This window comes from Onthophagus taurus, chromosome 3, assembly GCF_036711975.1.
Source record: "Onthophagus taurus isolate NC chromosome 3, IU_Otau_3.0, whole genome shotgun sequence".
In the NCBI taxonomy this organism is placed as follows: Eukaryota; Metazoa; Arthropoda; class Insecta; order Coleoptera; family Scarabaeidae; genus Onthophagus; species Onthophagus taurus.
The window spans coordinates 22,990,903-23,018,868 of record NC_091968.1 but is presented as its reverse complement, the minus strand read 5'-3'; the positions used below and the strand labels follow the sequence as shown (position 1 = coordinate 23,018,868).

The 27,966-nt window shown below is 30.3% G+C and overlaps 1 protein-coding gene and 1 long non-coding RNA gene across 2 annotated transcripts in view; both read right to left on the bottom strand.

The window, feature by feature from the left end:
* Positions 1-15,269, bottom strand: part of LOC111421641 (probable E3 ubiquitin-protein ligase HERC1) — a 54,998-nt gene extending 39,729 nt beyond the window's left edge. The window contains exons 1-6 of the mRNA XM_071195389.1: positions 13,478-15,269; positions 8,335-8,681; positions 7,685-8,265; positions 7,317-7,623; positions 1,893-2,352; positions 1,238-1,835 (exon numbers count right to left, since the gene is read on the bottom strand). Coding sequence (XP_071051490.1) covers positions 1,238-1,835; positions 1,893-2,352; positions 7,317-7,623; positions 7,685-8,265; positions 8,335-8,681; positions 13,478-14,954 — 3,770 coding nt within the window. The 5' untranslated portion in view covers positions 14,955-15,269. The remainder of the gene's footprint in view (positions 1-1,237; positions 1,836-1,892; positions 2,353-7,316; positions 7,624-7,684; positions 8,266-8,334; positions 8,682-13,477) is intronic.
* A 4,123-nt stretch (positions 15,270-19,392) lies between these two features.
* The window catches only part of LOC139429556 (uncharacterized), an 11,667-nt gene continuing 3,093 nt past the window's right edge, over positions 19,393-27,966 (bottom strand). The window contains exon 4 of the long non-coding RNA XR_011640111.1: positions 19,393-20,049. This is a non-coding gene — a long non-coding RNA (uncharacterized lncRNA). The remainder of the gene's footprint in view (positions 20,050-27,966) is intronic.

Here is a 27,966-nt window from a genome sequence, read left to right as displayed (position 1 = left end):
GTGTCGATCTCATTTTGAGGAGTTAAGAAATGATTTATATCTCAAACTAAAGCTAAAGCAATCTATTTTAAGATGCGGTATAAAAATAATAGGGTTTTATAAGAAAAATTTTTCGAAAAAGAACATACAAAATCATCTGTCAAGTTGGGTTATGTCAAAAAATTTTAAAAAATCGTGTCGATCTCATTTTGAGGAGTTAAGAAATGATTTATATCTCAAACTAAAGCTAAAGCAATCTATTTTAAGATGCGGTATAAAAATAATAGGGTTTTATAAGAAAAATTTTTCGAAAAAGAACATACAAAATCATCTGTCAAGTTGGGTTATGTCAAAAAATGTAAAAATATAAAAAAAAATCGTATCGATCTCATTTTGAGGAGTTAAGAAATGATTTATATCTCAAATTAAAGCTAAAGCAATCCATTTTAAGATGCGGTATAAAAATAATAGGGTTTTATAAGAAAAATTTTTCGAAAAAGAACATACAAAATCATGTTATCTCAAAAAATGTTAAAATTAAAAAAAATGAAAGTGTCGATCTTATTTTGAGACGTTAAGAAATGATTTATATCTCAAATTAAAGCTAAAAAAAAAGATGGTCCACCAGATGGTCGAGAGAAAGTTTGGAGAAGAGCAGAAGAGTGTTATGCTCTATGCAACTTCTCTGAAAGAACACAATACCAGGGAGAATCTGTAATGGTTTGAGGAGAAATCTGCTTCGAAACACGCACGGAGCTTTGCTTTATCAACAGCAACCTAAACGCGACTATATTGAAAAAATGTTGGCTGAACACGTTCATGCACGATAATGCGCGCTCCCATACAGCCTGTATAATGTGCCAATACCTGGATGATTATCAGCAGAATGGAATAGCCTGCACATAGCCCTGATTTAAACCTCATAGAACACATGTGGGATATCCATGACCATCGACATCCATAACTTGCTTTAGTTTCTGATGGCGCTGCCAAAAAAGCTGCGTTATCTTTTAGAGCTTGTAACTTTGGTGTTAACAACAATAGAAACTTGAACAAAAAACAGAAGTAATCAGAACCGACGAGACTACAAGCTTCAAAGTGTAGGAAGAAAACACGTATTAGCGTTATTCACCATTGCTTAAATTGAAAAGTGCCAAAATGGCGAAGACAATACTATGTATTCAAAGTTATTACAGTTTGAAACTGATCATCATTTTAGGTGATGTATTTTTTATGCGCTAATTTAAGCAATTCTTACCTATAAACGTTTTGTAAGATTCTATGGAAAGGATTTTTCCCCAACAATCCAGTTAATTTCAACAACGTTATTAAAAACGTTCGAATCGTCGTTTTAAGCAACCTCCCATCTTTTTGATCGATATCAATCGGTTGTTCCATCCCTGATGATTCCAACATGGCTCCATAAAAAACGTTTTCATCATTACTTTCATTCGTTTTATTTTCATCCACTGAGCAAGCTTCATCATATTTCCAATCGTCACAAAGAATCGCTAATTTGGTCAAATTCGTACAACCAGAATTAAAATCGGCCATTAAAAGGGGGATTTCACTGGTCATATCGGTCGCGATTAAAAATGACATTTTATAAATTATTTTATGCGAGATCAATTCGTCTTCGAGTCCACAACAAAAAATGGGATTTTTTAAATAATTTTTTTGCGTTTCTTGTTTTGTTGATGATGTTGATTGGATTGAAACGACGTTGATGGAGGGTGGAGTTGGGACGAGATAATTCCCAAGGTGTTGACCAATTAATAATGAAACGGTTCTTTGGAGATCTAATAACCAAATCCATGATTGGTCGGTTAATTGGCTTAACGTTGGCGTTTCGGATCCTAAAAATAATTTTGTTTAATTTAAAATAAAAAAATAATATAATAAAAAAATTATACCGGAAGATGACATTTCACTATCATAAACTGAGACCGGTAATAATCGATTAAGCCGATCTAAAGGTTCCAACATTTCTAATAAACACTTTAATAACCCCTCGATATCGACGGCTGGTATAAAAAGGAGCGAAGAGGCTAATTTTAACATCATCGATCCGCCCAAAGAATCCAAAAGGACGTTGTACAACAATTCTAAACTGGTCGGATATAATTCCAAGATACTTCCGGCGCTTCTATAGATATCAGCAGCTAACACCACCAACAAATTTATGTGATCCACCAAAATTTTTGATGAATACGCATCTTTATCCTTCGAGAGAGAAACGTAATGTGCTAAAATATGGTTTTGAAGCAACGCTAATAATTGTCGAATATGAATTATTCTTTGATTTTGCACATTTTTCCATTTAGACGAGTCCTTAGTTGAGATGTGAGTTTTTATATTCGTTAAAGTTTCGATCTAAAAAAAAAATTGTGAGTTAATTTAACCCTAGATTATGGGACACTCATGTACGACTGACAATAGCTGCCAGACATATGTTTGATACGACGATATCTGGTTCTTTCTATAGAGCCTGTATGAATTGTAACAGGTTTTTACTGAACTATCTCAGGCTTGATGCAAGAGAAACAAAGCAGGAAAGAAGAATCAAAGATCCTTTCACACACCTCCGGGAGATATGGGATATTTTCATAGAAACTTGCAGATCATACATAACATACATATAATATGCCTTAGAGGTAAGATCTTTCCTAAATTCACTAATAAAAAATATCCACAACATTTGAAAGAGTACCAAATAGATAAAATCAAAACCCAATACATACGTCAAATTTTGAACAGCCACTATAAGAAATTAAACACACTCAACATGAAACTCTATACAAGTTATCAACAACTAAATTGTCATTTCCATCACCTCATAATTAAAGAAATTATAAAAGAAGCTAAGACACATAACATTCTATAAAAAAATGTGAAGATTTTAACAATAGTTATCTACTTTACCCACAATTCATCTTGTCACTGTGAAGTTGAATTTAACCTCTAATATCGAGACGTGATTTATAAATTCACAGTTTTCTTTTAATAATATCAAGTTCACTCCAATTAACTAGTTAAGAACTTTTTGTTTGTTGATATCTCAATGTCAATATTGTATATGTTTTGCAAAGTTTTAATGTTGACGTGAGTTTAGTTTTTAAGTTTTTTATATATATTATTTCCAATGCTACTTTAACCTTAATTTTTTCGAAACCAGGTCTAAATTAATAAATTATCACCAAAATATCATTAATTTTTCTTTTAAAATACATACATATAAACTTGATATACTACAAAAAGAACAGATATTGCTTAGAAGACTAGATATTACTGACAGAAGATTTGGTATACTACAAAAAGGCCAGATCTTGCTAATAGGAGACCAATCACCACTGGCAGAATGCTTGATACTGTTTGCAGAAGACCCGATATTGCTTAGAAGACTAGATATTACTGACAGAAGACTTGGTATACTACAAAATGGCTAGATATTGCTGTCAAATACCAAATATTATTAATAGAAGACTAATCATTACTGGCAGAAAGCTTGAAACTGTGTGTAAAAGACCAAAAACTGTTGGGAGAAATGTAAAAGATACTGCCACAAGACTAGATGTTATTAGTTGAAGTCAATACACTGTTAATAAAAGACTTGAGCTTGCTTAAAGAAGTCCAAATACTACTTGGAGAGTTAAATACGAGTTTAATAACGACTCCAACTAAAATTCGTTGTCAAAATGAAAGTTAATTAAGATATTTTTAAACTTTTACGCCGGTGTTAAAATAAATAAATTCAATGAGGTCTAAAATCGTCGGGTAAACGACGCACACACACGATGAAATCTCGAAATCGATCATTCTTCGCACTTGCCAAGAATCAAACAATACACAATACCAACAGTTTGCGTTTTACAGCGGTTTAGATCTACTTTTTGGCATAAACAAGTATCTTTTCGATGTAATTACTTTCGTTTTAATTAAACATTTTTGAATCACAATAAGAAATTAACGAAGTTATTAGGGAAATAACTCCATTAGATACTAATTTTAAACACTTATCCATACCTGCAGGGATAATCGGTCAAATACAGCCCCTAGATGTATTAGGAAATGGAAAAATTTTATTAAAAGATTCTTGACCAAGCTTTCTTTACCAGTATGATGTCAATTTACATCAGAGGGATAGATAATATATTAAAATTGCAGTCCCTAACGCATAACGAATTGTCTTCACCTCGGTTTATAAATGTTTTGCAAGTGGATATGTAGATGAGAGACCAGATTCTTTTAAAATCTTGCTTTAGCTAAATCACATTATGATATTCAGAAAAACAGTTCTTTCTTTCATTACAACATAAATAAACATTGCACGCAGTACATTTTGAGTGGGGTCTAGCTTTGGCAGAACAATTTTCACAACTTCCTCTTTCTTTTGAACTTGCGTTACGAGCTACAGAATGATGAAAATCTGATAGAATATTGAGAAAAAACATATTGAGCAAAAACTAACATTTTCGCATAATCTAAGTGTCAAAAAAGATGCTAATTCAATATTTTCTGGAAGCCGTGTTTATTGAAATTAAGAAATGAAACGTATTTTAAATTGTAGCTTAAAGCTTTCTGTGTAAATCGATATATAATAATCGTTGGGTTGGATTGGAAAAATATTGAGAAAAAAAAATGTTGAAACAAAACATACATTTTCGTATAATCTAATTGTAAGTGTCAAAAAAAGATACTAATTTAAAAATTCTTGGAAGCCGTATTTATTGAAATTAAGGAATAAGACTTGTTCTAAATTAAAGCTCAAAGCTTTTTCTTTAAAATGATGTATAATAATTGTTGTGTTGGATTAGAAAAATATTGAGAAAAAAAATGTTGAAACTAAACTTACATTTTTGTATAACCTAAAAGTGTCAAAAAAGATGCTAATTTAAAAGTTTTTGGAAGCAGTATTTATTGAAATTAAGGAATAAGACTTGTTCTAAATTAAAGCTCAAAGCTTTCTCTTTAAAATGATGTACAATAATAGTTGGGTTGGATTGGAAAAATATTGAGAAAAAAAAATTGAAACTAAACTTACATTTTCGTATAACCTAAAAGTGTCAAAAAAGAAGCAAATTTAAATATTTCTGGAAGCCGTATTTATTGAAAGTAAGGAATAAGACTTGTTCTAAATTAAAGCTCAAAGCTTTCGTTTTAAAATGATGTATAATAATAGTTGGGTTGGATTGGAAAAATATTGAGAAAAAAAATGTTGAAACTAAACTTACATTTTCGTATAACCTAAAAGTGTCAAAAAAGAAGCTAATTTAAAAATTTCTGGAAGCCGTATTTATTGAAATTAAGGAATAAGACTTGTTCTAAATTAAAGCTCAAAGCTTTCTCTTTAAAATGATGTATAATAATTGTTGGGTCAGATTGGAAAAATATTGAGAAAAAAAATGTTGAAACAAAACTTACATTTTCGTATAACCTAAAAATGTCAAAAAAGATGTTAATTTAAAAATTCTTGTAAGCCGTATTTATTGAAATTAAGGAATAAGACTTGTTCTAAATTAAAGCTCAAAGCTTTTTCTTTAAAATGATGTATAATAATAGTTGGGTTGGATTGGAAAAATATTGAGAAAAAAAATGTTGAAACAAAACTTACATTTTCGTATAACCTAAAAGTGTCAAAAAAAGATGCTAATTTAAAAATTCTTGGAAGCCGTATTTATTGAAATTAAAGAATAAGACTTGTTCTAAATTAAAGCTCAAAGCTTTCTCTTTAAAATGATGTATAATAATAGTTGGGTTGGATTGGAAAAATATTGAGAAAAAAAATGTTGAAACAAAACTTACATTTTCGTATAACCTAAAAGTGTCAAAAAAGATGCTAATTTAAAAATTCCTGGAAGCCGTTTTTATTGAAATTAAGGAATGAGACTTGTTCTAAATTAAAGCTCAAAGCTTTCGTTTTAAAATGATGTATAATAATAGTTGGGTTGGATTGGAAAAATATTGAGAAAAAAAATTTTGAAACTAAACTTACATTTTCGTATAACCTAAAAGTGTCAAAAAAGAAGCTAATTTAAAAATTTCTGGAAGCCGTATTTATTGAAATTATGGAATAAGACTTGTTCTAAATTAAAGCTCAAAGCTTTCTCTTTAAAATGATGTATAATAATTGTTGGGTCAGATTGGAAAAATATTGAGAAAAAAAATGTTGAAACAAAACTTACATTTTCGTATAACCTAAAAATGTTAAAAAAGATGCTAATTTAAAAATTCTTGGAAGCCGTATTTATTGAAATTAAGGAATAAGACTTGTTCTAAATTAAAGCTCAAAGCTTTTTCTTTAAAATGATGTATAATAATTGTTGTGTTGGATTGGAAAAATATTGAGGAAAAAAAAGTTGAAACAAAATTTACATTTTCGTATAACCTAAAAGTGTCAAAAAAAGATGTTAATTTAAAAATTCTTGGAAGCCGTATTTATTGAAATTAAGGAATAAGACTTGTTCTAAATTAAAGCTCAAAGCTTTTTCTTTAAAATGATGTATAATAATTGTTGTGTTGAATTAGAAAAATATTGAGAAAAAAAATGTTGAAACAAAACTTACATTTTCGTATAACCTAAAAGTGTCAAAAAGATGCTAATTTAAAAATTCCTGGAAGCCGTTTTTATTGAAATTAAGGAATAAAACTTATTTTAAATTAAAGCTCAATGCTTTCTTCTTAAAGTGATCTGTAATAATTACACCTAATAACCATTTATCAAACAGATACCTTTTTGAACAACAAAATTCAACAACACCACTTTTCACTAAACTTCTAACCTCACATCTGGACGAATAAGTTTAAATATAACTAAAAACCCTACAGTGCGGATTGTGTCATTTTTTATACAGATTCTTTCTTGTATAGTAGAAAGTACCGACAGCTCTAAATGCGCCGAATAGATAACACAGTTTAGATAAAGTTTAGATAAACTACAGTTTAAAATGAGTGTTTAAAACTACCGGTACTTTAAAGTACGGTCGGGACACAAAGGGTTAAGTTATATCACTAAGGTATAATTAACCTGAGTGAATAATAACTCATTATATGTGAGTAGAATACTATACTTTGTCCATGACTATTGAAATTGATTCCATACATTTATTTTTTAAATACATTTTTGAATAAAGTTTAAACGTGAATGTGACACAAATTCGATGTCACCAACTGTAACAAACTTCACAACAATTTGTCAAAATTAAATGTCAATTTTATGAAACGTCATGTTTTTTTTACGAAAATTAATTAATTTATGCTTAGATCTTATTAAGTCCCATATTGAGGTATTTTGAAACAAGTCCCATAATCTAGGGTTAATAAATTTTTTTTTAACTTACCGTATATAGACTAAAAGTTTCTAACAAAGTTTCCATCAATTTCTCTGTAAGTAAAACATCGTAACTTTCATATTTAGCACCGGGGCGATAACCCAACAACGTTGCGACATGTAAAGGCTCCTCAAGACTCGATAACACAATATTTAAAAGCATTTTTTGCCCCGCCGTTAAAGCATTTCCCAGTCGTAATTGTTCTTTTAATAGTTCAACTCTTTCTTGGAGCCTCGGTAATAATAACGTGGCCCCAATGTTGATTACATCTTTTACTTTCGAATGGATTTCTTCTGGAGCTTCGACATCGATCAATCTAACAATAAAATATAATAAATTATGATTAAATTAAAAAATTTCAATAAAAATTAAATCACCTAAACAAAATAATCCTTAAATGTTTAACTTCACCCCCTAAAACTTGATTACCAATCGTAACATTAATACACAAATTTAAATGCGTAAACAACAACTTTAAACACAACAAAATAAATCGATGGTGTTCCTGAGTTGTTTTAAACGGTTTTGGTGGGTCTTTAGCGTAAAAATCGCAAGCATATTTATCTAATAATTGACGAATTATAGTAAAAGTGTGCTCGTGGAGGTCCAAACAAAACGGGCGGTGCCTCGAAAAGTGTTGATTTTCATACGGAAGTGTGGTCCAAGCTAAACTGTGCGAAGTTCCGGCGCTAATTTGTCGAATTCTAGTTCCAATTAAACCCAAAACTTTGTGCGGTTTTAAAATAGGGCCGTTAGTGTGTCCTTGGCCGCATTGACCCATTGTGTTCATACCCCAAGCGTAAACTTCATGTTCATCTGTTAACGCCAAACAGTGACTATCTCCAGCTGTTATATCAATTATGCGATGGGGGATTAAATCTTGGACTATCGTTGGGATTAAACAAATTGTATCCGAAATTCCAGTACCTAAAGAAACTCCAGTACCCCAAGTGTAAACCTTAAAAAAAAATTTAATATATTAAGTAATACATTAACAATTAATAAAATAAAAAATTATATTTCTTACTTGGCCTGAAGTGGTTAAAGCCATCGAAAACATTGCCCCAGCACAAACTTTTCTTATCGTCAATCCTTGTAAAGCTTCGATAACTTTCGGAGTTCCAACTTTTGCGATTTCGCCATGCCCCAATCGGCCACCGTCCCCCGAACCAAACGACCAAACGGTTTTTCCATCTTTCGATACAACCAAAGTATGCGCACTTCCGCAAGCGACCGATCCAACATCAGAAATATCAGTAACTTCTGTTGGAACGTGCCGAACATTGTTATCACCATGTCCCAAACGACCATGATCACCTTCTCCCCATGTATAAAGAGTTCCATCATCTGTCACTGCTGCGCTGTGTCTATAACCTAAAATAAATATAAGTACAGTAATACCTCATACACCTGCAAACAAATTCCACAAACTGATGTTGCATAACAGGATATTGTGCAAACAAGATAACAATTACACTATACACAATTTTATAAAAACTTCAATTGCTTGTGTTGTGTACGCATGTGAACATGCCGTCTGACAAAACAGCCTGTTTAGCGGTAATAATTGCTGTTGCGTCGGAAGATGGTGTTAGAAAACGGAAGCAGTGAGTATGGATGAGAGTGGTTAAAGAAAAGATCACTATTTAGCCACGCAAATCTACTCAAAGAACTTAAGTTGAGTTCACCATTAGACTATAAAAATTATTTACGAATGGATCCCACTACTTTTAATGAATTATTGGTTATGGTAACACTACTTATACACTCTATATCATTGAAAGATAAATTAATGAAAATAAATCTTAAGGTGCTCCACCTAAAGGTACTACACCTATATATTTACTAAAAATAAAATTCATTCTGTAAAAATTTTATATATATAATATTATTTATATTCAACGTAGATGAAACTGGTCTATTTTGAAAAAAAAAGCCTTTTCCAGGTTATAAAACCACCAAAGATCGAACTGGTGTGAAGTTATCCATAAATCCCAGCCATAAACTTAAAACACTAATAACTCCGTAACCAATACGATTTGGGTTACCAAATTTCACACACAGGTCACTCTTACCCTGAAGAACAGCTTACAACATCAGGGATGTTTTCGCCCTGAGGGCACCTTCGAACTAAACCAAATTCAATAACTTTGTGAACAATGTGTGCATCAAAATGGTAGCAACTTTGAACAATTCTTGCAACTTGAAGCCATATTTGCATCATTTTTAGTTTATAATTATTTTTCGTTTTTTGCAAACAAAAATTAAGATATATTTTTTTTAATAAGGCAATAACTAAATAAAAGTAATATAACAGTAAAATATTATATTTTCAAAATTTTCTGTTTATTCCGGTATCCTAGCAACGCGATCACTTAATTTATCATAGCCTACTTACAAAATAATGTGTTTTTTTTAATTTCGAGGTTAATTATAAAGGTAAGTATAGAGTATTATATATCATTGAAAAGCTTGAAAAAATTGTAGTTCAATAAAAAAATATTATATACAAGATCGACTTTTTATATAAATGTCTTGCCAAAATCGACCGAAGGGTTTAAAGTAACCTTCCTTTTTTTTTTGCTCTGAGGCTCACATATAGATATTTCAGATTCATGATTTTTTTGGCAATCGACGTTATGGTCACCACTGATTTAGAGCTTATAAATAAAAAATGGTAATAATTGAGTTCAATCTTTTTATGGATCTAGTCTTTATGGCCCACTACTAAGATTTTATGTATAAAAAGTATTTCCCAATCGCTTCTAGTTTTTGAGTTATAATTGAGTTAATTTTCGAAAATCAACAATTTTGATGTTTAATCTATTTAGAGCTTATAAATAAAAAATGGTAATTATTGATTTCAATCTTGTTATGGATTTAGTCTTTATGGCCCATTACTAAGGTTTTATGTATAATAAGTATTTCCCCATCGCTTTTAGTTTTTGAGTTATAATTGAGTTAATTTTCGAAAATCAACAATTTTGATGTTTAATCGATTTAGAGCTTATAAATAAAAAATGGTAATAATTGATTTCAATCTTGTTATGGATTTAGTCTTTATGGCCCACTACTAAGGTTTTATGTATAAAAAGTATTTCCCCATCGCTTCTAGTTTTTGAGTTATAATTGAGTTAATTTTCGAAAATCAACAATTTTGATATATAATCGATTTAGAGCTTATAAATAAAAAATAGTAATAATTGGGTTCAATCTTGTTATGGATTTAGTCTTTATGGCCCATTACTAAGGTTTTATGTATAAAAAGTATTTCCCCATCGCTTTTAGTTTTTGAGTTATAATTGAGCTAATTTTCGAAAATCAACAATTTTGATATTTAATCGATTTAGAGCTTATAAATAAAAAATAGTAATAATTGGGTTCAATTTTGTTATGGATTTAGTCTTTATGGCCCATTACTAAGGTTTTATGTATAAAAAGTATTTCCCCATCGCTTTTAGTTTTTGAGTTATAATTGAGCTAATTTTCGAAAATCAACAATTTTGATATTTAATCGATTTAGAGCTTATAAATAAAAAATAGTAATAATTGGGTTCAATTTTGTTATGGATTTAGTCTTTATGGCCCATTACTAAGGTTTTATGTATAAAAAGTATTTCCCCATCGCTTTTAGTTTTTGAGTTATAATTGAGTTAATTTTCGAAAATCAACAGTTTTGATATTTAATCGATTTAGAGCTTATAAATAAAAAATGGTAATAATTGGGTTTAATCTTTTTATGGATCTAATCTTTATGGCCCATTACTAAGGTTTTATGTATAAAAAGTATTTCCCCATCGCTTTTAGTTTTTGAGTTATAATTGAGTTAATTTTCGAAAATCAACAGTTTTGATATTTAATCGATTTAGAGCTTATAAATAAAAAATGGTAATAATTGGGTTTAATCTTTTTATGGATCTAGTCTTTATGGCCCATTACTAAGGTTTTATGTATAAAAAGTATTTCCCCATCGCTTTTAGTTTTTGAGTTATAATTGAGTTAATTTTCGAAAATCAACAGTTTTGATATTTAATCGATTTAGAGCTTATAAATAAAAAATGGTAATAATTGGGTTTAATCTTTTTATGGATCTAGTCTTTATGGCCCATTACTAAGGTTTTATGTATAAAAAGTATTTCCCCATCGCTTTTAGTTTTTGAGTTATAATTGAGCTAATTTTCGAAAATCAACAATTTTGATATTTAATCGATTTAGAGCTTATAAATAAAAAATAGTAATAATTGGGTTCAATCTTGTTATGGATTTAGTCTTTATGGCCCATTACTAAGGTTTTATGTATAAAAAGTATTTCCCCATCGCTTTTAGTTTTTGAGTTATAATTGAGCTAATTTTCGAAAATCAACAATTTTGATATTTAATCGATTTAGAGCTTATAAATAAAAAATAGTAATAATTGGGTTCAATTTTGTTATGGATTTAGTCTTTATGGCCCATTACTAAGGTTTTATGTATAAAAAGTATTTCCCCATCGCTTTTAGTTTTTGAGTTATAATTGAGTTAATTTTCGAAAATCAACAGTTTTGATATTTAATCGATTTAGAGCTTATAAATAAAAAATGGTAATAATTGGGTTTAATCTTTTTATGGATCTAGTCTTTATGGCCCATTACTAAGGTTTTATGTATAAAAAGTATTTCCCCATCGCTTTTAGTTTTTGAGTTATAATTGAGCTAATTTTCGAAAATCAACAATTTTGATATTTAATCGATTTAGAGCTTATAAATAAAAAATAGTAATAATTGGGTTCAATCTTGTTATGGATTTAGTCTTTATGGCCCATTACTAAGGTTTTATGTATAAAAAGTATTTCCCCATCGCTTTTAGTTTTTGAGTTATAATTGAGTTAATTTTCGAAAATCAACAGTTTTGATATTTAATCGATTTAGAGCTTATAAATAAAAAATGGTAATAATTGGGTTTAATCTTTTTATGGATCTAGTCTTTATGGCCCATTACTAAGGTTTTATGTATAAAAAGTATTTCCCCATCGCTTTTAGTTTTTGAGTTATAATTGAGCTAATTTTCGAAAATCAACAATTTTGATATTTAATCGATTTAGAGCTTATAAATAAAAAATAGTAATAATTGGGTTCAATCTTGTTATGGATTTAGTCTTTATGGCCCATTACTAAGGTTTTATGTATAAAAAGTATTTCCCCATCGCTTTTAGTTTTTGAGTTATAATTGAGTTAATTTTCGAAAATCAACAGTTTTGATATTTAATCGATTTAGAGCTTATAAATAAAAAATGGTAATAATTGGGTTTAATCTTTTTATGGATCTAGTCTTTATGGCCCATTACTAAGGTTTTATGTATAAAAAGTATTTCCCCATCGCTTTTAGTTTTTGAGTTATAATTGAGCTAATTTTCGAAAATCAACAATTTTGATATTTAATCGATTTAGAGCTTATAAATAAAAAATAGTAATAATTGGGTTCAATCTTGTTATGGATTTAGTCTTTATGGCCCATTACTAAGGTTTTATGTATAAAAAGTATTTCCCCATCGCTTTTAGTTTTTGAGTTATAATTGAGCTAATTTTCGAAAATCAACAATTTTGATATTTAATCGATTTAGAGCTTATAAATAAAAAATAGTAATAATTGGGTTCAATTTTGTTATGGATTTAGTCTTTATGGCCCATTACTAAGGTTTTATGTATAAAAAGTATTTCCCCATCGCTTTTAGTTTTTGAGTTATAATTGAGTTAATTTTTGAAAATCAACAGTTTTGATATTTAATCGATTTAGAGCTTATAAATAAAAAATGGTAATAATTGGGTTTAATCTTTTTATGGATTTAGTCTTTATGGTTCATTACTAAGGTTTTATGTATAAAAAATATTTCCCCATCGCTTTTAGTTTATGAGTTATGATTGAGTTAATTTTCGAAAATCAACAATGTTGATGTTTAGTCATGATTTTCTTGGCGATCAACGTTATGGACACCACTGTCCTATTTGGACATCGAATTTGAACCACCCTGTACATCTTTTATATCTTAAGACTGCTAAACCCGATTGTTTCTAGTTCTAGTTTTAATTGTTATTCAACATTAGATTGCTGTATATTTATATTGAACTAACACTAGACCTAGAACTAAAAACATTCAGGTTTCTCCTCAATACTAAACTAAATAATTAACTTACCTGCATGAATAGTTTTAATCATTTTATTTAAAAATGGACCCATAATTAACCTCGGTTGTTTATGAGTACTACAATTTCCATGTCCCAATTTTCCATAATCACCATCACCCCAACTATAAACCTGCCCATTATCCGTCAACGCCAAAGTATGCCCATCACTTCCTTTCGAACTCGATACTTTTTTAATCGTCCGATCGATTGTGATCACTTTAGGCATATTATGATTCGCCGAGTCGCCCAAACCCAACCTCCCATAAGTTCCTTTTCCGCAAGCACTCACCGTCCCGTCATAATGCACGATAAAAGTACAATATTGCCCCGCTTCCGCTTGTTGAACTTGTTGAAAAACTTTCGTTTTAATCGGTAAGGTAACTTTATCTTGATTTCCTTCAGCTAATTGTTGTGATGAATTACTTCCCCAAACGTATAAATCACTTTTACCAATTGAATTACATTCTGAGCCACCAACAATTTGATCATCGTTTGAGGACGCCCCACCGTACTCTAACGCCATTTCAACCAGCTTTTCCATCAATTTATAAGCCCCTTCGTAAATAGTAATATTTTCATATTCATTAGTTTCGTCAGGTTTATTATTTCCGATTTGATGGAGGGCTTTAGCAAATTTAACACTGCTTATTTCATTTTCATTAGCAATTGTAGCTTGTAAAGCGGTTTGAATCCACTCTAAAATGTATCTTAATGATCCTCTTTGTAAAGCAATGGCTAGAGATAATTCTGAAGCTAAAACGCGTCCTTCAACATCCGCCCCTGTTAAACTTAACGAGACGTCCTTTAAAAAATGTGATATCCTATCAAGGGAGTTCACCCCTAAGCTGGTTAATTGCGAATTATTTGATAAAGAAAGTGGTGGGAAATTATTTATTATTTCAACTCCTGTTAATAAAACGGAATTGCATATCGTTGGGGTTTCTAATTTAAAACTTTTCTCCCAATTTTCTTTTAATAAAGCAAAAAGAAAAGTTAACCCCGTTTGGACACCAATTTCAATCAAAGCCCTGCTACCACTTATAGGTTCCTTAGAATTTAAATTTGTGGGAGTTGGGAGTTTATTTTTACGCAATTTTATCGTAACGGTTTCACGGTTGTGATAACGTTTAGCGATCGCGTGAAATATTCGTCTTAAAACGACCAATCTTTGTTTTAACGACTTCGTAAATGGCGTTGAAGCGCAAACCGATCGTGCTAAAATAAGTTGGGTAGATAATAATCTAGATACATACTGATCTAATTCCGATAACGACGGTGCTTCGTATTGAAAGTCCGGCAAGATTTGGATATCATTCGGCGAGATTGGGGCGCAAGGAACCGTTCTTATTTCGCGATTCGCAACGAGGGTTTCAAATAAAGTTTGGGTACTTTCACGCAGAGCCAAACTATCGCAATCTTTTAACGACCAAACGCTGTTTGTGTGATCCGCACAATCGGTTTCTAAGTTTACAAATCCTGTGTCCATTTCTTTCCAATTTTTGAGGTTATGTTGGGGTTAAATCCTTGAGTTCTTAATATTTGTAGATTTTAACATGAAAAATTGGATGATGTTGATAATTTAAAGGTTCTTTTTTTTAAATTCACATTTCACATTTTGTTGATCCAATAATTTTTTTCATTTAAAAATAAAAATAAAACACAGCGACTTTTGACAGGTTGACTTTTTCGCAGGTTACCACCTTTCTAAAAATTAAATAAATTTGTATTTAATTGGACCGCGTTATGCATCACAAGCGACAAATAAATAAATGTTGAGAAAAACGCGATTTTCGTTTCCATCTTTCTAAAAATATAAGACTTCTCAGAATAGACCGGCTCAAACTATTGAAAATTGTTTGGTGTCTGCAGAGTTGCCAACCTATGTCGACCAAATGTCGCTAAAATCAATGACTAAAAAATCGGTAGGTTTAAATACAAAGTCAGAAAATGTTGTTTGGTAAAAATTTATAAATGAATTTATATACATATATAGGATGTCCCATATCTTCCGCATCAGAACATTACACGGTTCCCGTGCGGTTATTATAACCATTTCGAAAACTTTATTAGAAGAATCGCTTGAAAATAACATACCTGTATATAAGTTATGAGTCACATACAGGAGTTGTATTTTTTAAAAATCGCGTACACCTAAAGACCCTTACAAAGTTACCTTCTTGAATGTTGGATTAAGATTATTGTTTTTTGCTATTGATTACTATTGGCAAGTTGTTACGAAAAACTTTTAAAATAAAAGTTATAGCAAATTTTATTCTTAACAATATTGCTCTCTAGCACTTTTGCTCTTAGATACGTCAATATCGAGATAGATACGAAAATTGTATGAATTTGTTGCTCTTTCAAGTTATTAAAGGTAACACTTAGGAATCGGAGCTAGCTATAAGAAAACTTTTATAACAAAAATTGTTGCAAATTTTATTGTTAACAATATTGCTCTCTTGCACTTTTGCTCTTAGATACGTCAATATCGAGATAGATACGAAAATACGAAAATTGTATGAATTTGTTGCTCTTTCAAGTTATTAAAGGTAACACTTAGGAATCGGAGATAGCTATAAGAAAACTTTTAGAACAAAAATTGTTGCAAATTTGATTGTTAACAATATTGCTCTCTTGCACTTTTGCTCTTAGATACGTCAATATCGAGATAGATACGAAAATATGAAAATTTTATGAATTTGTTGCTCTTTCAAGTTATTAAAGGTAACACTTGAGAATCGGAACTTGCTATAAGAAAACTTTTATAACAAAAATTGTTGCAAATTTTATTGCTAACAAAATTGCTCTCTTGCACTTTTGCTCTTAGATGCGTCAATATCGAGATTGATACGAAAATATAAAAATTTTATGAATTTGTTGCTGTTTCAAGCTATTAAAAGTAATACTTGGGAATCGGAGCATGCTATAAGAAATCTTCTATATCAAAAATTGTTACAAATTTTATTGTTAACAATATTGCTCTCTTGCACTTTTGCTGTTAGATGCGTCAATATCGAGATAGATACGAAAATATGAAAATTGTATGAATTTGTTGCTCTTTCAATTTATTAAAGGTAACACTTGAGAGTCGGAGCTTGCTATAAGAAAACTTTTATAACAAAAATTGTTGCAAATTTTATTGTTAACAAAATTGCTCTCTTGCACTTTTGCTGTTAGATGCGTCAATATCGAGATAGATACGAAAATATGAAAATTTGATGAATTTGTTGCTCTTTCAAGTTATTAAAGGTAACACTTGGGAATCGAAGTATGCTATAAGAAAGCTTTTATAACAAAAATTGTTGCAAATTTTATTGTTAAAAATATTGGTGTCTTGCACTTTTGCTCTTAGATACGTCAATATCGAGATAGATACGAAAATTGTATGAATTTGTTGCTCTTTCAAGATATTAAAGGTAACACTTGAGAATCGGAGCTTACTATAAGAAAACTTTTATAACAAAAATTGTTGCAAATTTTATTGTTAACAATATTGGTCTCTTGCACTTTTGCTCTTAGATACGTCAATAACGAGATAAATACGAAAATATGAAAATTTAATGAATTTGTTGCTCTTTCAAGTTATTAAAGGTAACGCTTGAGAATCGGAGCTTGCTATAAGAAAACTTTTATAACAAAATTGTTGCAAATTTTATTGCTAACAATATTGCTCTCTGGCACTTTTGCTCTTAGATACGTCAATATCGAGAAAGATACGAAAATATGAAAATTGTATGAATTTGTTGCTCTTTCAATTTATTAAAGGTAACACTTGAGAGTCGGAGCTTGCTATAAGAAAACTTTTATAACAAAAATTGTTGCAAATTTTATTGTTAACAAAATTGCTCTCTTGCACTTTTGCTGTTAGATGCGTCAATATCGAGATAGATACGAAAATATGAAAATTTTATGAATTTGTTGCTCTTTCAAGTTATTAAAGGTAACACTTGAGAATCGGAGCTAGCTGTAAGAAAACTTTTATAACAAAAATTGTTGCAAATTTTATTGTTAACAATATTGCTCTCTTGCACTTTTGCTCTTAGATACGTCAATATCGAGATAGATACGAAAATATGAAAATTGTATGAATTTGTTGCTCTTTCAAGTTATTAAAGGTAACACTTGAGAATCGGAGCTTGCTGTAAGAAAACTTTTATAACAAACATTGTTGCAAATTTTATTGTTAACAATATTGCTCTCTTGCACTTTTGCTCTTAGATGCGTCAATATCGAAATAGATACGAAAATCTGAAAATTGTATGAATTTGTTGCTCTTTCAAGTTATTAACGGTAACACTTGAGAATCGGAACTTGCTATAAGAAAACTTTTATAACAAAAATTGTTACAAATTTTATTGTTAACAATATTGCTCTCTTGTACTTTTGCTTTTAGATACATCAACATCGAGATAAATACAAAAATATAAAAATTTTATGAATTTGTTGCTCTTTCAAGTTATTAAAGGTAACACTTGAGAATCGGAGCTTGCTATAAGAAAACTTTTATAACAAAAATTGTTGCAAATTTTATTGTTAACAATATTGGTCTCTTGCACTTTTGCTCTTAGATACGTCAATATAGAGATAGATACGAAAATTGTATGAATTTGTTGCTCTTTCAAGATATTAAAGGTAACACTTGAGAATCGGAGATGCTATAAGAAAACTTTTATAACAAAAATTGTTGCAAATTTTCTTTTTAACAATATTGCTCTCTTGCACTTTTGTTCTTAGATACGTCAATATCGAGATAGATACGAAAATATGAAAATTTTATGAATTTGTTGCTCTTTCAAGTCATTAACGGTAACACTTGAGAATCGGAACTTGCTATAAGAAAACTTTTATAACAAAAATTGTTGCAAATTTTATTGCTAACAATATTGCTCTCTTGCACTTTTGCTCTTAGATGCGTCAATATCGAGATAGATACGAAAATCTGAAAATTGTATGAATTTGTTGCTCTTTCATTCAAGTTATTAAAGGTAACACTTGAGAATCGGAGCTTGCTATAAGAAAACTTTTATAACAAAAATTGTTGCAAATTTTATTGCTAACAATATTGCTCTCTTGCACTTTTGCTCTTAGATACGTCAATATCGAGATAGATACGAAAATATGAAAATTGTATGAATTTGTAGCTCTTTCAAGTTATTAAAGGTAACACTTGAGAATCGGAGCTTGCTATAAGAAAACTTTTATAACAAAAATTGTTGCAAATTTTATTTTTAACAATATTGCTCTCTTGCACTTTTGTTCTTAGATACGTCAATATCGAGATAGATACGAAAATATGAAAATTTTATGAATTTGTTGCTCTTTCAAGTTATTAACGGTAACACTTGAGAATCGGAGCTTGCTATAAGAAAACTTTTATAACAAAAATTATTGCAAATTTTATTGTTAACAATATTGCTCTCTTGCACTTTTGCTCTTAAATGCGTCAATATCGAGAAAAGTACGAAAATATGAAAATTTGATGAATTTGTTGCTTTTTTAAGTTATTAAAGGTAACCCTTAGGAATCGCAGCATGTTACAAAAAAAATTTTAGCACAAAAGTTGTAGCAAATTTTATTGTTAGCATTATTGCTCTCTTGCACTTTTGCACTTAGATACGTCAATATCTATTTTGATAATATTATATTTTAAACCGTTTTCAAATTAGGCAGGGGGTTTACTTATGACGCGTACTGTAATCTGGCAACGTTGCTCGAGCGACATTGCCATATCGTTGGTATATACTTTTATGCAATATAAGTAGGGTATTCCCATACGATACAATTTTTGTCGCAATTGTTTTCATTTTAAGTACGATGTGTTTCATAACTTTGTTAAAATTGAAAATCGGTAGATAAAATTCGTTTAGTCAAGTGACACATAACACGGTCCAATTAATACATAGTTTAGTAATTAAACCAATAAATAAAATAATTAGTTTTATTACTAAATTAATTAATTTAAATACATAATATGAAAACGAGTTTTTCTTTAATTTTTTAATCAAACTTAAATTAACGCGGGAAATTTGAAGATTCCACCTGCTTTAAAAAATTCTTATCATCTTTTATCTGTTCTAAATTATTGATAACCCTTATTTGAACGTTATTAAAATATAACAAAGCTTCAATTCGAGCTTGCCTTTCAATTTCATTGAATCGTTTTTTCCGCTTTTTTTCGTATTCTTCTTCTAAAATCTCATCGATTTCGTTTAAATCCATCAACTTCGATTCGTTTGAGAAATATTTCTGAGTACACCATTTAACATTATTTTCTATTTTATCGTACAACTCGTTAATGGTTTTTTCGTGATCATCTTTACGTTGCATCATTTCATTTAATTGAGCTTCCAATTTAGTTTTTACATTTTCTGCAATCGTAAGGTTTACTTGTAATTCGTTAACTGTGTTTAGGAGTTCATCGAGTTCTTTAATCCGTTTTGTAAGAATTTGATTTGTCGAGGATAACATCGATTTTGATTCTAAGATTTCTTTGGATGTTTGTAAGAATTGATGCCTTAATTTAGACTTTTTTTGTGATTCTGAATCAATTGGAACCTTTTCCATTCTTTTTTTTTGCTTAGCTACAAACAAAAACGGTTTATTTTTATCAGTAGTGACGTAAATGATTTTTTGAGGTTTATCTATAAATTTATCTAGTTGTAGATAAAGTTATATAGATATATCAAAGTTGTTTGTCTATTCAAATAAAAAATTCGCATTGAGATAGGTCACAATAAAATTTAATTCGATTGAACTTTGCAAGGTTATTTTTCCGGCACAATAAAAAGTACCCACTTTTTACGTAACGTTTTTAAATACCAACTCGTTTCCTTAATTCGTAACATAATAAGGATTATTGAAAGAAGCTGAGAATACAAGTTATGAATTTGATTAGAAAATGCTTTACTCGGTGTTTTTATTAAAAAGCGAACAATAATAAATAACGTAGAGCTGTTTAAAATGATTAAGATTAAATTGTGCTAACTAAGTAATAAAATAACTTTGTATTAAAATAAGTTTTAAATTTGACATTTCTTTAAAATGAGGTTATGTCTCAGTTTTTTATGAAATTGATTAAAAATGCTTTAATCCGTGTTTCTATTAAAAACGAACAATAGTAAATAACGTAGCTATAAAAGTGATTACAAAAAGTGACAAAAATAACTTTGTACTCATAAATGTATATAAAAAGTTTTAAATTTGACACTTCTTTTAAGTGAGGTTATTGATTGATTGACATTTGACATCTGGTTCGGTTTTGGTGTTCGAACTCTTCGTTCATATGATGTTATATATATCAATTAGTGATGGAACAGATAGTGATTTTGCGAAAAGCCGGATACCGGATGTTGTCTGTTTAATTGACTGTTAATTATCAGCTTTCTTGTTCAGTCGGTGCATTATGGGGGCCGGTCTCTTATCTTCTAGTGGCTAAAAATATCATCTCTTGCTTAAATGAGGTGCGCTCTATGATTTCTACCTTTGATGAGCGTGTAGATGATTTGGAGATGTACTCCCGTTGCAACTTATCCATGGAATTCCTGAGTCGGAGCGTGAAAATACCGATAGTTCTGGTTGTTGATGTCCTAAATGAACATCTGACATTAAATAACTTTAAATTCACCTCTGACATGCTGGATCGAAGTCATCGTCTTGGTCCTATCAGGAAAAAATCGAATATGCCATCCAAGTCCTCCCCCAGACCAATCATTGTCACTGAGAGGTAAAAAGATTTTTTCGTCTTTGCGTTCTCGCCTGCTTGTGATATTAAATGTAGTGTGCCCCAGGGTAGTGTGTTGGGTCCGTTGCTCTTTTCGATTTTTATTAATGCCGTCACCCATTGCATTTCTTGTAATTATCATGTGTATGCTGATGACCTCCAAATTTACACTACGACAACTATTGATGATTTTCCGGAAGCAATTGCACGTCTTAATCATGATCTTTCTAATATTTTGGATTGGTCCAAACGTTATGGCCTTAAATTAAATACTGATAAAACTCAAGCAATTGCGTTAGCCAGTCGACCTTTACTGGAAAAGCTGACACGGTTAGAAACCTTGGGGTGGTTATGGATTCCACAATTTCCTGGAAACCTCACTTTCAATCCGTGTGCAGAAAGGTCTATCATTGTTTCCACTCAATGAAAAGTCTCCGTTGCTTCCTTCCTCAAACGATCCGTCGTAATCTTTGTTTTTCCCTGATTTTCCCCCATATAGATTATGCTGACACGGCATATCCTGATCTTTCGGTAACACTACGAAACAAACTGCAAAGACTTCAAAACCATTGCATACGGTATATCTTTGAGTTTGAGAGATCTTAACACATAACTCCATAACGTAATTATATGCAGATATTAAGCTGTCAGAACCGTAGATCGTTTCGTATATTAACTATGTTATATACTGTTCTTCGAAATCAAACACCACGGTATCTGTACTGTATATTTCAACGCTTGTCGTCGCATGGTTTACCCACTAGATTTCAGTTAGATTCTATGGTTATGTTCCCGACCCATAGTGCCGAGATTTACCATAAATCGTTTACTGTGCAGGCAGTAACCCTTTGGAATAGTCTGCCTACTGAGATCCATAATATTCCTCACCTATTTCTCAACTATTTCAAAAATTTATTTCTCAAGAACTGAAAGTGATTTTGCAAAACGGCTTTTTGCATTAAAAAGAGGATACTTTAATTAATAATTGGTGATATTTCCACAAGGATCCTTCAAGAAATTAATTTTATAACGAATTTTAAAAATTATCGATGAAAATTGCAACATCAAAAATTTTTTCAAAACTTCAAATATTATTTTCTCAAAAACTAAAAGTTATTTTTCAAAACGGGTTGGTTCATTGGAAAGAGGACACTTTTATTAACACTTTGGGGAATTTTCATACTCATATTCCAAGAATTGGATTTAATACGAATTTTTAAAACTTAATCGGCGAAAATTGCAATATTCGAAAAAATTGTCGATCATTTTAAAAATTTATTTCTCAAAAACTGAAAGTGATTTTGCAAAACGGCTTTTTGCATTAAAAAGAGGAAACTTTAATTAATAATTGGTGATATTTCCACAAGGATCCTTCAAGAAATTAATTTTATAGCGAATTTTGAAAATTATCGATGAAAAATGCAACATCGAAAATTTTATCTAAATTTCAAATCTTGTTTTCTCAAAAACTAAAAGTTATTTTTTAAAACGGATTGGTTCATTGGAAAGAAGACACTTTTATTAATACTTTGGAGAATTTTCATACTCACATTCCAAGAATTAGATTTAATACGAATTTTTAAAACTTAATCGGTGAAAATTGCAAAATTCGAAAAAATTGTCGATCATTTTAAAAATTTATTTCTCAAAAACTGAAAGTGATTTTGCAAAACGGCTATTTGCATTAAAAAGAGGAAACTTTAATTAAGAATTGGTGATATTTCCACAAGGATCCTTCAAGAAATTAATTTTATAGCGAATATTTAAAATTATCGATGAAAATTGCAACATCGAAAATTTTATCAAAACTTCAAAAAATGTTTTCTCAAAAACTAAAAGTTATTTTTCAAAACGGATTGGTTCATTGGAAAGAAGACACTTTTATTAATACTTTGGAGAACTTTCATACTCATATTCCAAGAATTGGATTTTATACGAATTTTTAAAACTTAATCGACGAAAATTGCAAAATTCGAAAAAATTGTCGATCATTTCAAAAATTTATTTCTCAAAAACTGAAAGTGATTTTGCAAAACGGCTTTTTGCATTAAAAAGAGGAAACTTTAATTAATAATTGGTGATATTTCCACAAGGATCCTGCAAGAAATTAATTTTATAGCGAATTTTGAAAATTATCGATGAAAATTACAACATCGAAAATTTTATCAAAACTTCAAATATTGTTTTCTCAAAAACTAAAAGTTATTTTTCAAAACGGATCTCGTTCATTGGAAAGAGGACACTCTGATTAACATTTTGGGAAATTTTCAAACTCATATTCCAAGAAATGGATTTTATACGAATTTTTAAAACTCAATCGGCATTAATACAACCACTCGAATACCTAAAGTAGCTCCTACTCTGATCAAAAACTATAAACTTTATAATATAGAAAGAGTGAACGCAGGAATAAAGGAATATGTGAGATCTAACCCTGTTATTACACCCGAGTCTATCGCAACCTTTAATAAACGCTTACTTAATTTGGTGGATGAAGCGAGCCCTTCCAACATCAAGAAACATTACAATTTTCCTCTGCCACCATTTATTCTCCGTTTGATTAAGGAAAAGAGACGACTCTACCGTGATTTTAGATCGTATGAGGATCCTGCTCTGAAAAGAATGTTCAACGAGCTTAATAAAAATATCCAAAAGCTAGTGCAGCAATTCAGGAGCGATAAATACATTGAGGCCTGTGACAAAATCAACAGAAGCAAGGGTAAAAACTACTGGCAAGAAGTCCGCAAACTTTCGAAGTACCAAAAGTCGCCAGAAACCCAGGAGCTTATTGACCCTACGAATGGCTATTCACACTCTAGCCCGGAAAAAATAGTAAACATCCACACTGAATACCTTGAGAGGGTGTTTTCCTTCAGCAATGAGGCCCTGTTCTGCCCTCACAACAAAAACACAGTAGACAATTGATACCAACACGTCTTTCTCAATTCGTCCGAAACGCCTCAAGATGCTCTCATGCAGGAAGAAGAATACTTCACACTTCTTAACACTGGATACGACAACATCTCAAGGGAAATCTTAAGGAAGCTGGATCTTGATATCCACGCCTACATAAGAAAAATTTACAACTATTGCCTTACCACCCAGGATTTCCCACAAGACTGGAAGACCTCTATTGTCATATGCATCCCCAAGAAAGATTCTTCTCTATCTTCCCATAACACGGCTCACACTGCTTAAAAAAATAAGGCCCAACTGAGAAGATCTACATCCAAACCGAAGTCAAAGTCACGGGCAGGAAGACTCAAGTCTATAGCCCTTTTGGACTCACTTTTATATTTGTTCTATATACAGGGTGACTGGTACATAAACGTGAATATTGAAATACGTTGTTCTAGAGCTCACTTCTAATTGAATAAGTGAATAATTTAGAAAATATTTCAATTTTTTGCTTTTTGTACAAGTTCAGTACATACTCTTACAAATCTTGAAATTTAGAGAGTAATAATAGTTTCTTTGGCAATGTATCGACTTCTCTGGATAGATTACATCCTAATACACATTTAAAGTCAAGAAATACTGTAAATATTTCGATGGGTTAAAAATACAGGAAGTGAAATATTCGGTTTTTAAGTTAATTTTCAAACAAAGTGTTTATTCATGAGCGTCTATTTCAAAATTTCGATTCAGCATACAAATTATTGTAAAAACTTCTCTGTTTTATTAACTTTCGAATGAGGTATGAAGCATGGCAAAATGTCTTTCCAATTAGCCAATAATAAGATAACAATTGGTGCGAGCACAATTTTGACAACCTAATGTGAATAAAATTCAAAATCGATTACATCTGCGGTTAAAATTCAATTCATTAATGGTTAACAACCATCGGTTAAACAATTTTAACACGTTTATGTACCAGTCACCTGTATATGTATTTTTTTCTCCTATTTGTTATAGTTATTTTTTCATATAAGTTCAAATAAATATTGTTTTCTTCTTCTTGTAGATCATTTCAAAAATTTATATCTCTAGAATTGAAAATAATTTTTCAAAACGGCTTTTTGCATTAAAAAGAGGATACTTTAATTAATAATTGGTGATATTTCCACAAGGATCCTTCAAGAAATTAATTTTATAGCGAATTTTGAAAATTATCGATGCAAATTGCAACATCGAAAATTTGATCAAATATTGTTTTCTCAAAAACTAAAAGTTATTTTTCAAAACGGGTAGGTTCATTGGAAAGAGGATACTTTTATTAACACTTTGGGAAATTTTCATACTCATATTCCAAGAACTGGATTTTATACGAATTTTTAAAACTTAATTGGTGAAAATTGTAAAATTCATCAAAAGTCATAACAGCGACAGTTCTGTTAGTAATAAAGTAAGAAAACTAAACGAAACTGCAACAAGAGATTTTATACAGCGTGTTCCATGAGGAATGGTACATACGTTAATATGTTATAAATTTGTTCATTTTAAGCAGAAAAGTTCCTAGCAACATGTGCTTTCATGTCATTTGTCAATATTTGACATTTAACATTATTTGGTTGACGTGTCGACTAAGTTGTTGATAATGCCACACATATTGACTCATGCAGAATATGCTGATTTGGTGCTGATTTTGGAAATGCACGTGCTGCTCGCCATGACTATAGGAGACGGTTTCCTAACCGAGTGCTACCAGATTCAAGAGCATTTACTCCAACATTCAACAGATTGCATGAAACCGGTTCTGTTCCAAGTACAAGTATTCATTCTCAACGTGCAGGTGTGCAAACTCTGAATGAAGTTGAACAAATTCTTCAGTCGGTAGATCGCAGTCCATCTACTAGTACAAGAAGACTTTCTGATCGTCTTGATGTTCCTCATGTAAAAGTATGGAGAACATTGCATACTCATGGCTGGTATCCATTCCATGTTCAATCAGTACAACACCTTGAACCAACAGACTTTGCCAGGAGATTGGAATATTGTGATAATATTGTGGTTCCTGTGATACTTTTTATCGATGAAGTATCACTTTTTATCGAAATGATCCACCTTGATATTATCAGTATATTGGATCTCTGGTTATATGCCTCTCTCTAGAAAGTAGCATAACCTCTAAAAATCTTGATAACACTTTAATAGCTTGGTATATGCAACTTTCTATCTCCTTTACCCCTGCACAGATTGCTATATATGTCATCTCTGTAATATACAGCAGTAACATTGGTGTTCTTCAACATCTCATAAAGTCCTCTAACACAAACGTTAAAACAGTACAAAGTGAGGTTATGTCTCATTTATAAGGTTTATAAGTATAAGTATTTGAAATTTCTTAGGAACTCGAAAATATTTTTTAATATCAATATAAAATACGACTAAATTCCTTAAATGGACATAAAAATTGTTTGGGTTTTGTAAAAATAGCAACATTTAAGTGCCTATTGTTGTAAAAGTTTCTTAGTCGATAAAACGTGAAACTCAAAAAAACACATCGAAAACTCACCATGGATTGTTGAAAACAATTCAAACTCACCTAAATATAACAATTTTAGTAATTAAAGAGGAATTAATCCGTAATTATTTGAAATAATTTAAAAACGTCAAATTTGACGTTTCAACTTGACAATGACGTGATTTATTAATTACATTTATATAAATTTCAAATTTAATAATCTCGCGTAATTAATTAACACTTTTAACAATGTGGGGTTTAATTGATCGAGTAATGCCGAAATATAATCATTGATTAAATGTTTAAAAACGAAATCATTTTAAATTTACATTTAATGTTGGCAAATTTTGATCAAAAAAACAATTAACAAAACGTCAAAATTTAAGGTTATGTTTATAATCGTTCTAAATAATTTTATAAATTTATTTGTTTTCAAAATAGGAAAAATACAATGTTTGATATAAACAAGTATTGGGACCGAATCATTTTTTAATATAAAAAGATTTCAACGAAAATAATGATTAATCATTTGATAAAATTGATAAAGTTATAGTATCGCAATTTTTTTGAGAAAGGAACTAATAACATAATTTGGACTATGTTTTAGATGATAAGAAAATAATTGGTGCATTTTGATTATTCGGGGATTTCGAGACACAAAATTTTTTATTTGTAGTTTTTTTAACAAAATTTTAAGTTAACTTAAAGTAATATGTGGTATTTTTATTATAACGTCACGAAACCTACATTATTTTGATGGTGTTCTTGAAATGCGATACTTTTGTGTCGGTTTATGCCGTTGCAGCAATATTTATAAGAGGTTTATTAGAAAGAAATAGAGTGTTTTTCTCGTATACGAGCCGAACACGAAGTCATTCCGAGGGAAAAAAAGAATTAAGATTGGGCATTTTGTGTTTTTGTTAGAAAAAACTATGATGAATCGAATGACGGGTAGATCTTGATGATCGGGTACATCATTTACGAGTTATGAGCATTAAAGAAAGACATTTTTGTGTTATTTTCGTGTATCTGCAATATTTTGGGTTTTTTTGAAAAATCGAAAGATTTCGAACCACTTTGGTATTGGCCAAGGATTAAGCTTTCGAATGAGACATTATTTATCGAAATCGGTTGAGTGGTTTTCTTGTTATAATCAAAATATTAAACATGTAAAACGCTATCTAATTGGGGCTAACTTCACATAGGTCTTTTTTAAATTTAAATTTGTTCATAAAAATCAAGGTCCGTTGAGTATTGTTTATAAGGTTATCCAACTCGAACAAATTGATGTAGAAAACGTGACGTCATTGGAAGAAAAGTATAATATTACAATATACAGGTGCCCATTATGTATGGAACATAGTATACAGGTGT